Source organism: Panthera leo, chromosome A3 (assembly GCF_018350215.1).
Source record: "Panthera leo isolate Ple1 chromosome A3, P.leo_Ple1_pat1.1, whole genome shotgun sequence".
Classification (NCBI taxonomy): domain Eukaryota; kingdom Metazoa; phylum Chordata; class Mammalia; order Carnivora; family Felidae; genus Panthera; species Panthera leo.
In genome coordinates, this window is record NC_056681.1 from 94,367,370 (window position 1) to 94,380,431 (window position 13,062).

At 38.5% G+C, this 13,062-nt stretch overlaps 1 protein-coding gene across 6 annotated transcripts in view; it reads left to right on the forward strand.

The window, feature by feature from the left end:
* LOC122215074 (lithostathine-like) overlaps nt 1-13,062 on the forward strand; it is a 419,576-nt gene that overhangs the window by 229,183 nt on the left and 177,331 nt on the right. For 5 of the 6 annotated variants that reach the window (XM_042930242.1, XM_042930243.1, XM_042930248.1 and 2 more), the window contains one exon: nt 2,321-2,486. In XM_042930242.1, coding sequence (XP_042786176.1) covers nt 2,321-2,403 — 83 coding nt within the window. In that variant the 3' untranslated portion in view covers nt 2,404-2,486. Of the gene's footprint in view, nt 1-2,320; nt 2,488-13,062 lie in introns of those variants that run through there. The other variant, XM_042930244.1, reaches the window with a different exon arrangement.

The following is a 13,062-nucleotide window of genomic DNA, read 5'->3' on the forward strand; positions in this document are numbered from 1 at the left end:
ATGTGGTCTCTGGCATGATGGGCATGAAAACAGCTATAATTTTATTACCATGGGACAGTGGGAGAATGGATTTGGAAAGACCTCTAGCAGTCTTTTATTGGTAGTATTCCTCAGGATTTCATCCATAGTGAACTTATTCTTTTATTTTGTACATTTTTCAAAAGGTAATTTTATCTATTTTCTTGATTTTCACTCACTTTATTTTAGTCCCAATTGTGGATCTCCTTTGCATCACCTTCACTAGCCTTTGAAATCAACTATCTACTCACTTGCTTGACTTCTGCAGGTAATCACTTTTCTATCCCATTTAGAATGGTGGTTTTCAAATGTAGCCAATTTGCAACTCTGAGGACATTTGGCAGTCTCTAGAGTTTCTTCATTGCCACAACAGTGGTGGTGGTGGGGGGAGGTAGTCCTCCTGGCATCTAGTGGGTTAAAGTCAGGATGTTGCTAAACATACTGCAATGCACAGTGTTGCCCTCTACAACAAAGACTTAGATGCCCCAAAATGTCAAATTGCTGCTGTTTAGAAACATTGCCCTAAAATATTGCCAGTTACCTAGTACATGTCAATAGATTTTGAGAGAATAAATGAAAGAATAATTCAGTAGAACATGTAGAAAATGTAAACTCAGTAGTCTTTATGACATAAATAGTAAACATGAGGATATCATATGTTCTCACTCATAATCAACTACTCAGTAATGCTTACAACTTATTGAGCTTTGTGTATCTCATCCCATTTAAAATGAACAAAAAGTCTGTCGGGTATTAAAACATTGCACAGATGAGCAAAACAAGGCTCAGGGAGCTTGAGTAATTTGCCTATAATCAAAAAGCTGTGCCTCAAACCCAGGATTTCTGTGGCCATGAAAGCACCCCACAGCCTCTAGGATTCATCTTCCTTCCACTATACACTCAGTCCTTTAACCTTGAATGCTTGAACAGTTAGGAGATGGATTGGACCTCTTCTTCTTTCTCTACTGGTGGTCACCCCAGGCAAGGATAAACTCTTGTGTCAGCATTTATGTTCCTCCCCTTGACAAAGTTGTAGTATCACTTTAGCCTAAAATTTTCAGAAGAGGGAAAACTAAGAAAACCCTTACTTATAACTCTGACCTTAGTAATGTTTTGAGCTGGCTGAAAAATTTCTGAAGACCCTGGTGACCCCACCCTAGCTCAATCTCATTTGGAAATCCTAAGTGCTTGCTCTTCTCACCTCTGAGATTCTCCAGTCCTCAAGTCAGTGAAAGGGAAGCATCTATAAAGTACTTTTTTTGGCATGTAAAACCTTGTCATCTATCTTTTCCTTACTCAAATCCATACTGTGTTCCTCAGAAGTGTTAGAAAAGTTTTTCCTTTTAAAGAAAAATAGGAAAATATTTTCTATGAGAGATGGTTAAGGAACAATATGGCATAAATAGAGAAAAATAATAATCTTTCCAGGGATATATGCATCCTGAGAGAAGGGAAAGAACAGAAATGCCTTTATAAAGTTCTCTTCTTCTGTCTTCTGAATGCCCTCAATTATTCACTCAAGAGGCTGAATGGAAGAAAAGGAAGGATTCTGTAGGAAGACATGCTGAGGTATTAGAGAAGAAGTCATAGTACAGACAAAGGGATTTTTGTTCATTAGCAATTTTAATTATGTCAAGTGATAATTATCAGAAAAGGACAGTAGAAATTGTAGGGGGGCATCCCATTACATTAAAATTGACATGCATGAAATTATCCTATATTCTTTTAAGCTAATCCTGTGTTTCCTTTTTATCTTGTTACCATATTGTCTTTATAATTCTCAGCTAACTAAAGTCAAGTCAACAAACTACAGAGCCCCTATAATATCTAGTATACTAGAAATTATGTCAAAAATACCCTAGAATGCTAGTGTTGGAAGGGACTGTAATACTGACTCTTTAACACTTTTACTTCATTCCTCAGAGTTCTGCCCTGAAGGGGAGTAGCAGGCAAGGGAGCAGTTACCCATAAAGATAGTTAATGTTAGGTGTTTTCAGGTAATGATGAGATGAAGAAATCAGTTGAAGTTACTGACTTATGATTCTTATTTTTTTAACTTGATCAATAGTCAGAAAACTGATATTTTCAAATGGTTGACATCTACTGAGATGTCCTCCAATGATCCCTGCTTCCTGGTATTGACACCCTGTGTTTAATCCCTTCTCCTGCAGGTGGGATAGCCCTGGTGACCTGCCGTTTACCAACAGAATATAACAAAGATGATGGGATAGAGTTCCATGATCAGGTAACAAATAACTGTGACTTCTCTCTTACTTGCGTTCTTTCTCTCTTGCGCTCTCAGTCAACCACTCTGATGAGGAAAGCTGCCATGTTGTGAGTTGCCTACATGGAGATAAACTTGGAACCTACATGGCAAGGAACTGAAGGAAGCCTACAGCTAGCAACGAGCAAGGAACTGTGGTCTCACTCCAGCAGCCCATGAGAAAATGAATCCTTCCAATAATCATGTGAGTGTGAAATCTAATCTTTTTCCTGCCAAGCCTTCCATTGAGTTTGCAACCCTTGATGTTGCCTAGTGAGAAACTCACTAATTTCATAGCTTGTAGGTCAGCAATCTGGACCTGACTCACAGAAACTATGAAATAATAAGTGTTTGCTTTTAGGTTACTATGTTTGGGATAATGTATTATATCACAGGGGATAAGTAATACAGTCAATTTCCTAGCATAATATAAAGGCAAACATGAATACAACTTTAAGGCATGTGGTTATTTTTCTAAAAGAAGGACCAACTTGGGTATATTCTTTATGCAAATTAAAACAGCTCGCCATTGTTGAACTTGAATTCAAATATTTTAAACTAGAACTGAATTGGGGTACTTGAATGACTCAGTCAGTTAATAGTCCAACTTTGGTTCAGGTCATCATCACATGGTTTGTGGATTCAGGCCTCGTGTCAGGCTCTGTGCTGACAGCTCAGCTTGGAGCCTGGGATCTGCTTCAGATTCTGTGTCTCCCTCTCTCTCTCTCTCTCTCTCTCTCTCTCTCTCTGCTGCTCCCCGACTTGCGCTCAAATGGAATGTATGTTGTAGTGGTTATATTTTCTGGACTTTTTTTTTTTGGAGATGTGTGTCTGTTATGGATGGTTGGTTTGATTATCCTATGTGCATTTATTATTCTTGTCCATATGTAAAGGAGTGGGGATGGGAGGGTGTTTTGTTCAACAAGTTTGTCCAAGAATGTCATAAGCTGATCTTCACTTTAAGTTAGAAGTGACCAAAGACTAGCTTGATCTTGGCTAAGCACAGCCAAAATCAAGGAATGGATGTTTCATGTCTGAGTAAGTTAATAATGAATAATGCTGGGATATGTCATGATTTTCTATGTTATTGTATTGTGAATCTCCTTAAGGTAGAGATGGGGCAGCTATTGTCAACTGTCCCAGGTAAGAGTGGACCTAATAAAGGAAATAAGTAGTAGCAGACCTTAGCCTTAAAGGAGAAGAATTTCCTTCCCCTTCCTAGGTCTCTTACTACACGACCTTAAGTTTGAGCAAGAAGGGCATGCTCTAGGCCTTGGTATTCTAAATATGGTCTTCAGTAATACCCTGGAGCTTGGTAGAAATGTAGAACCTTATGCCCCACCTCCAACCAATTGAATCATAATGTGCATTTAAACAAGATTCCCAAGTGACTTAAATGCACATTAAAATTTTAGAAGTACTGTTCTAAAGTACATTTGAGTTAGATAAACTGGCCCCTAGCTCAGGGCATCAGACTGCAGACCAGGCAAGGAAGTATCCTCTGGGGATGAGCTATGATCCAGGCTTGTAGGATACAACCTTTAGTTGTTAACTTTCCTCATCTGCTAATAAAGTCTTTTAAAAAACATAGCCTGGTCCCAGCTATAACTGAGGACACTGAAAGAAATTTCTCTGCTTATGATTGCCATTAAGCCACACAGCAGATACCAGTAACAACTTGAAAGAAGCTGGTCCAGATTTGCTAGAGAGGGCCCCTGGAAGAATAAACAGAAAATGTAAGTGATGCAGATGGAAATCATTGACTGAAGAGGCAAGCAATGCCAGTAGGGTTCTGTGGAACATGCAGGCATCCCCTGAGAATTCCCAGAATGACACAAAGTGGGGACATTATAAAACTTGGGTTCCACAGAGTCAAGTAGGGTGAGAGCTTCGGTATTAGTGAACTAGGCATTGCTACCTCATCTGATGGTCACATATTGATTGGTGAGATCCTGTCAGTCTGAGGGCACAGACAGATAGCCCCTACTTCAGAAACTTTTCATTTCAGCACCAGGTTCTATTCTTGCTAGTTACACCCTTAGTGTGCTCCCTGTCCCTGTGTGGATTTGGCTGTCAGATTTTTTAAGTCTTTGCTACCCACTCCCTTGCAGCCTCTTCCACTGCCTTTCTAATTGGAATTTAACAGGGCTTGTCCCTAGTTCCGGATATGCATTGGATTCTTTTGTTTCAGAGCCGTTTCTGGCCTATTTTCCTACTCCATTCCCATTACAGAGCTCACAGCAGAATCTGCATCTACCTTTCCTCTGTATCTCCTCACAATGCCTATTTGCAGGATAGTGAGGGGCAGGGTGGTAGAGGGAGGGCTAGGGTATGTGCAGGAAGGTTCTGGGCATGGCATATGGTGCTAAGTTACTGATCATAAGCAAAACTCACTCAGAAGACATAAGATTTCACTAAAGAACATAATAGCTTACCATTAAAACAACAAGAAGTGACAAAGCATATGCTTGTGACTTACAAAAACTGCTAATTAAACAAAATATGCGCATGCTGGCAGCTTACTAAATGTGGTATGTCACCACTTAGATTCCTGGCACCCTCAACACCTCTCCACCCCCATCTGCCAACGTAATCTGAGCTTTGCAGACCATACATTCCATCTGTTCTTCCATCTCGGCAATGCCAGATCTCTCTTGAGAAAAACTCAGGAATGCTCACCAACAAAGACATGTGGGAGATCTCATCAGAAGATCCTAGCCACTCTCTGGATCTTGGTATGAAGTGAGAACAGCTGGTATCCAAATCTTGCTAGCTTCAAGCTGACAGCTCTCGACACCATTGGACTCCAAATAAGCTGTCCTCTGACAGGAAACAAGCAGTAATTGGAAGTGTTTCAAATTTGACACAGTCTATTTATTCTCTCCCAGATCTAAATGCATCCACATCCAACTGCCAAGTTTCTAAGATGTATGCAAACCTACAGATTCTCTCAGGTAGAAAACTAGTTCCCTACTGAACAAAAGCTATTGGGTACTTTGCTTCTTCATATTTCTCTATGGTTTCCAGTGTTTTCATGACATTCTTCTCTTTCTTTTACCTCATTCTGCTTCCCCACTATCAAACCTTCGGTTTAAACTTCTTCCTGTCTTAGAATAAAAATAAAAACATCCTTATCTCTGGAAAATGGAGTCCATACATCAGGGGTTAGGCCTGGGAGGAGATGGTGAGTAGATCAGGGTTAGGGAAAACTTCCTAAAGTAAATTCCAGTAAATTCAGAGGATTCAAAGCACTGAGATCCAAAGGTAGTACTGTAACCCATCTTGTGGAAAACTAGCAACACCCAAAGATAAAACTTTACTCTGGTTACTGAGTGACCCTCCAGCAGATCCTTCTCTTCATTCTTCAGACATTCTTTCAGAAATGATTTTCAATTGACCCTGAAGGGAAAAGAATCCGGGATCTTGAAACTCACTCTTCCAGAAAGTACCATAATCCTATATGAACAGTGGCCTGCCCCTAAATTCTGGCTTTCCGGACCAAGTGTGTTAAATCACAGGAAGGAAAAATCCTTTCAACATTGTAATATTGGTATTTTGTGTCTTCCCTCATCCTCCATATCCTCTTCCTCCTTCCCCATGTGAGGCTATAGTTTTTGAATTAATATTCCTAAAGGAAGCCACTCGTAATTATTCACACACACACACAAAAATATCCTGAAACCTTTTCCTGTAGACTGAGAACAACTGGCATAATTTTTAAAGTTCTGCTTCAGTAGTCATCCTATTACAATTGATGTGCTTATCCTCAAAACTGATTGTCTCACAGATTCCTTTAGGCTTTGGACACACAAGACTTACCATTTATGAAAAGGGATTCATTTGGATATTACTTCAGAATGGACACTGCTCTTATCCAAATAATAGCCAACATTTATTAAAGTTGCCCAAGGGCAAGACATTTTTATATAGTTTCTATATATATTAACTTATTTAATCAAGAAACCAATGCTATAAAGCAAGTACTATTACTATCCCAATACTATGTATAATATGCAGGAAGGGGATATACTTAGAGCATCTAGAGTGAGGGCGACCTTGCCTACACCTTGATTTTTGTTCCAGTGACATTAATATCCTATTTTTGGCCTCCAGAACTGTAAGAGAATACATTTCTTTTGTTTTAAGCCACCAAGTTTGTGGAAATTTGTTACAGCTGCCATAAGACACTAATACAGTGTGTAACAAATGAATGGGCAGAAGAAATTTTCCTTGGTCCAAGGTTCTTCTAGCTGGACTAAGAATTAAACTGACAAGTGACAGATTAAAAAGAAAAAAAAAGTTTTATTATGTGTGAACAAAGGCTCAATAATGAAATTAAGACCTAAAGAAATGAATAAGATAAGTAGTTTTTATACTTTTTAGACAGACAATAAATCTGTGAAGCACTGACAGGATAAAGAAAGCTTAATTTTGGGACCTTCAATTAGTAAGGAATTCTAAACAGAATTTGGGCTGGGGTAGTAAATTGGTAAAAGTAACACAAGTTGTTTACATGGGTTTCTTGGCTCCAAATTTCCCATCTCTGGTGATAAGAATATGTCTTTACCTCCTTGTACAGAGAGGGTATCTTTCATGTGGAAGATTTATTTCCTGCTTTGGGGGGACAAGGGAGGTTCTGAATATCCTTCTTGTACAGGGTGTCTCTTAAAATAACTTTAATTTAAAATATTTAATATACCAAAATGGCACATTTTGGGGTGGCCAGCACTTGGCACCTACAATAGCTGAATAGAATCACAGAAGACCCTCAAGTGTATGCTAGTTATTTCCAAGATTTGGACAGACTAGAGGAGATTAAGAAAATCTGAAGATTTCAGTTATAAAATTTACCATCTGCTTAGTTCACCCCTTCAGGCTTCTTTCTGCTAGAATCACAGGTATTTTGTATCCAAACTGCTTTGAGGCATAGACAGGTGGGATTTCTGTACCAAGGAACTTGCCCATTCCTCTACAGAGACCATTTCTCAGATGGGAAGAGGCTATTATGGAGAAATCACGGATAACATTCTGAAAGATAGCAACAGATATTTGTAAAGTGTCTGTGACAAAAAGTGACTTTTAAGCTGATGAGGGAATTTTCAGGGGGATCTTTAGAAAGTTTTGCCACTGACAGCATTTTTCAGTATAAACCATACCCAGCTGGCCTAGTTTGAAAAAATGAACTAGCTGAATCCTTCTAAGGGAGTCTACTGAGAATTAGTTACTTATGATTCAGTATATTGCTTATGACCCAGTACTCAGCTCCTTAGACCCAGATGATGCTAATATTTCATTCAAAACTGTCTTCCTCCTTAATCCATCTTTCTTCTTCCAATAGTACATTGATAGATTTCCTTCTACTCTCTGTAACTATGGAGTCCTTTCTTTGGTATTAGGCATGGATAGTAATTGTGGGGGCGGGGGGGGGGGGCGCGCGAATCCAAATGACTAAGAATAATTTCTGGTGGCTTTAAGTGGTTCCTCCATTTCTTTTCCAGCTCAGTAACCTCTCAAGACCCACTTTAGGAAGCAAGAGTTAGTTCCATAAATTTAAAGATGGCCACTAAGTTTGAGCATAATAGCATGACACAGATGTTCTCAAAGTATCTAGCAGGAACTCTAGAGACCTGATGCCTGAGGAAACACAGTGTAGTTGGATATGAGCCTGGGTTTCTAGGTTCATCAGAGCTGTTAGTGTGAATTCATTGCCTCTGAGATGAGGCACTGAAATTGAATACTTACAGGAATCACCAAGAAATATACGCATGAAATCTAGGGAATATAAGCCAATACAGAATGCAAGTTTTGGGGGATCCATTAAATGTCCATTCAAAGAAGGATGGGTATATCGAGGTAAATGGATAAATAAGATATAATGGAGTACTAAACAAAAGTTCAGTCAAATAAGCTAAATTTTGACATAACATTGAATGAAAAAGAAGTCATTTGTAAGAAGTTACTACTTGATAAAGTTTTTATATTATATTCAGACATAGATTCATGCTACATATTATTTATTGATTAATTGACATGTAGTTTAAAAATAAAAAAAAAACAAAGTAGAAGAATATACAGAGAAATTTATTGTGGCATTTGCCTGGAGAATTTACAATGAGGTTTCTTTTTCTTTTTATAAAGATTGAGGATTTTAAACAAAGGAGACATTTTATTCTGACTGGTATTTGTTTAATTAGTCTCCATTTATTGAAAATAGTTTACTTTTTAAAGAGCTTGTAGACAAGGAAAAATAACCTTTTTTCACACAAGAAGGGAGTTAGTGCAAGTAAGAAGAATCCAGTACATTTTGTGCCATGATAGGTTTCTCTTGCTAAAAATGAACAAAGGAATTAATTGTTTAAAAATTAAAACAAACAGTACTTTGTGGCATATTTCTTTTCAAAGTGAGACTTTCCATTCCTTCAGGAAGACTTCAAACAAGCAGTGAGTTTCTAGGTACAAAAGACCTAATACTTTACAATGCATGATAAAAATCTGTTGTAGCTAGCATGATCTAGAGAGGGAACAGCTGCAAGATTTTAAAAGGGAGATTTAAAACAAATAACTACTGACATAGTTCTCTCATCAAAATCTTTATTGCCCCCAATAGCTGCATGCATATTGAGATAGTTATCCTTATTGTTTACATAAATGGCTGGCCAAATTCCTCATGCAAAGTAATAAAAATCAAGGACTTTTGCTATGTCCAGAGCAGTGCTGTTTTCAGGGAGGCCTTATTTCCCACTCCTTCAATATCATCTTCTTATCCTCACAAGCCTCAAAGTTCTGCCCCCTGACCTCACTTTGCAAGGTTCACAGGAGCTCATTTCAGGTCTTCCCCATCATATGTCCTCTGGAAGTCTTCTGACAGCTGGAAAGCAGTACCTGGCCATCTAGTGTTAATGTGTCTCCAAGTGGAGTAATTCTTAGTAAGTCTCCAATAAGGCTTAGGATGCTTTAAGGCTATGACTGATACGTGGTGCTATTAGCCTCTTCCAGTACTGTGTACTACTTTCTACCCTTGTACTAAGTATTTTTATAGAGATGTTATCTCCCTCTTGCTTTAATCCTTGGAAGTCACGTGGATAAGAGTCTGTCTACCACACATTAGACTGTGGAGAAAAGGGGTGAAGGAAGTACAGGATGGACTGAGATCTTCCTATTGGTTCTTTCTGCTTGTATTCTGCAGGTATAAGGAAACCTATTTATAACTTAACTTTGTACTTAAAAAGAAAACTCTAAATGATTTAATACATACTTTGTTTTTGTTTTTTTGGGTTTGTTTTTGTTTTTATTCTTCCTAGCACTCTAACTTAAAAAAAAATTATCTAACATAGGAGTGCCTTGGGTGGCTCAGTCAGTTGAGCATTCAACTCTTAAAAAAAATTATTTATTTTTGAGAGAGCAAGAACAAGCGGGGGAGGGGCAAAAAAGAGAGAGGGAGAGAGAGAGTCTGAAGTGGGCTCCACACTCTGAGTGGACAGCACAGAGCCCGATGCGGGACACGAACACACGAACTGTGAAATCATGACCTGAGCCAAAGTTGGACACTTAACTGACTGAGCCATCCAGGTACCCCAAGTGCCCAAGTGTCCAACTCTTGATTTCAGCTCAGGTCATGATCTCTCATTTCGTGAGATTGAGCCCTGTGTCAGGCTCTGTGCTGATAGTATGGAGCCTGCCTGGGGTTCTCTCTTTCCCTCTCTCTCTGCCCTTACCCCACTCTCACATCCATGCTTTCTCTCTCTCTCAAAATAAATAAAAATAAATATTAAAAAATGTATTTAACATACACTTTCATTGCATGTTCTGTGTGCCAGGTAGCATCCTAACTTCTTTACAAATAGCAACCTATTTAATCTCCATAACAGTCTGATAATATAGGTGCTATTATTGAATGATTTAAAAGATGAAGGAACTAAAGATCAGAGGCTAAGTAACTTAAGATCAAATAGCTACTAAGTATTACAGCTGGATTCATTTGAACTCAAGAAGTTCTACTTCTGGATCATTTTTTTAAATTTTATTTTTTATTTTTTAAAATTTATATCTAAATCAGTTAGCATATAGTGAAACAATGATTTCAGGAGTAGATTCCTTAACGCCTCTTACCCATTTAGCCCATCTCCCCTCCCACAACCCCTCCAGCAACCCTCAGTTTGTTATCCATATTTATGAGTCTCTTCTGTTTTGTCCCCCTCCCTGTTTTTATATTATTTTTGTTTCCCTTCCCTTATCTTCATCTGTTTTGTCTCTTAAAGTCCTCATATGAGTGAAGTCATATGATTTTTGTCTTTCTCTGACTGACTAATTTCACTTAGCATAATATTCTCCAGTTTCATCCATGTAGTTGCGAATGGCAAGATTTCATTTTTTTTGATTGCCAAGTAATACTCCGTTGTATATATATACCACATCTTCTTTAGCCATTCATCCATCGATGGACATTTGGGCTCTTTCCATACTTTGGCTATTGTTGATAGTGCTGCTATAAACATGGGGAAGCATGTATCCCTTCAAAACAGCACACCTATATCGCGTGGATAAATGTCTAGTAGTGCAATTGCTGGGTCATAGGGTAGTTCCATTTTTACTTTTTTGAAGAATCTCTATACTGATTTCCAGAATGGCTGCACCAGCTTGCATTGCCACCAACAATGCAAGAGAGATCCTCTTTCTCCGCATCCTCGCCAACATCTGTTTTTGCCTGAGTTGTTAATGTTAGCCATTCTGACAGGTGTAAGGTGGTATCTCATGGTGGTTTTGATTTGTCTTTCCCTGATGATGAGTGATGTTGAGCATTTTTTCATGTGTCGGTTGGCCATCTGGATGTCTTCCTTGGAGAAGTATCTATTCATGTCTTTCACCCATTTCTTTACTGGATTATTTATTTTTTGGGTGTTGAGTTTGGTAAGTTCTTTGTATTTTGGATACTAACCCTTTATCTGATATGTCATTTGCAAATATCTTCTCCCATTCTGTCGGTTGCCTTTTAGTTTTGCTGATTGTTTCCTTCGCTGTGCAGAAGCTTTTTATTTTGATGAGGTCCCAGTAGTTCATTTTTGCTTTTGATTCCCTTGCCTTCAGAGACGTGTTGAGTAAGAAGTTTCTGCAGCCAAGATCAAAGAGGTTTTTGTCTGCTTTCTCCTCAAGGATTTTGATGGCTTCCTGTCTTACTTTGAGGTCTTTCAACCATTTTGAGTTTATCTTTGTGTATGGTGTAAGAAAGTGGTCCAGGTTCATTCTTCGGCATGTTGCTGTCCAGTTTTCCCAGCACCACTTGCTGAAGAGACTGTCTTTATTCCCTTGGGTATTCTTTCCTGCTTTGTCAAAGATTAGTTGGTCATACGTTTGTGGGTCCATTTCTGGGTTCTTTATTCTGTTCCATTGATCTAAGTGTCTGTTCTTGTGCCAGTGCCATACTGTCTTGATGATTACAGCTTTGTAGTATAGCTTGAAGTCCAGGATGGTGATGCCTCCTGCTTTGGTTTTCTTTTTCAAAATTGCTTTGACTATTCGGGGTCTTTTCTGATTCCATACAAATTTTAGGATTATTTGTTCTAGCTCTGTGAAGAATGCTGGTGTTATTTTGATAGGGATTGCATTGAATATGTAGATTGCTTTGGGTAGTATCGACATTTTAACAATATTTGTTCCTCCTATCCAGGAGTATGGAATCTTTTTCCATTTTTTGTGTCTTCTTCAATTTCTTTCATAAGCTTTCTATAGTTTTCAGTGTATAGGTTTTTCACCTCATTGGTTAGATTTATTCCTAGGTATTTTATGGTTTTTTGTGCAACTCTAAATGGGATCGATTCCTTGATTTCTCTTTCTGTCACTTCATTGTTGGTGTATAGGAATGCAACCGATTTCTGTGCACTGATTTTATATCCTGCAACTTTGCTGAATTCATGAATCAATTCTAGCAGTTTTTTGGTGGAATCTTCTGGGTTTTCCATATAGAGTATCATGTCATCTGCGAAGAGGGAAAGTTTGACCTCCTCCTGGCTGATTTGGATGCCTTTTATTTCTTTGTGTTGTCTGATTGCAGAGGCTAAGACTTCCAATCCTATGTTGAATAACAGTGGCGGAAGTGGACATCCCTGTCTTGTTCCTGACTTTAGGCGGAAAGCTCTCAGTTTTTGTTTTTGCTTTTATTTCCCTTGCCTCTGGAGACGTGTTCAGTAAGAAGTTTCTGCGGCCAAGATCAAAGAGGTTTTTGCCTGCTGAGGATGAGCAGCATGAGGATGATATTAGTGTGGGATCGTTCATATATGGCTTTTATGATCTTGAGGTATGATCCTTCTATCCCTACTTCCTTGAGGGTTTTTATCAAGAAAGGACGCTGTATTTTGTCAAATGCTTTCTCTGTATCTTTTGAGAGGATAATATGGTTCTTGTCCTTTCTTTTATTGATGTGATGAATCACATTAATTGTTTTGCGGATATTGAACCAGCCCTGTATCCCAGGTATAAATCCTGCTTGGTCGTGGTGAATAATTTTTTTAATGCATTGTTGGATCTGGTTGGCTCATATCTTGTTGAGGATTTTTACATCCATGTTCATCAGGGAAATTGATCTATAGTTCTCCTTTTTAGTGTGGTCTCTGTCTGGTTTTGGAATCAAGGTAATGCTGGCTTCATGGAAAGAGTTTGGAAGTTTTCCTTCTGTTTCTATTTTTTGGAACAGCTTCAAGAGAGTAAGTGTTAACTCTTCCTTGAATGTTTGGTAGAATTCCCCTGGAAAGCCATCTGGCCCTGGACTCTTGTTTTTTGGCAGATTT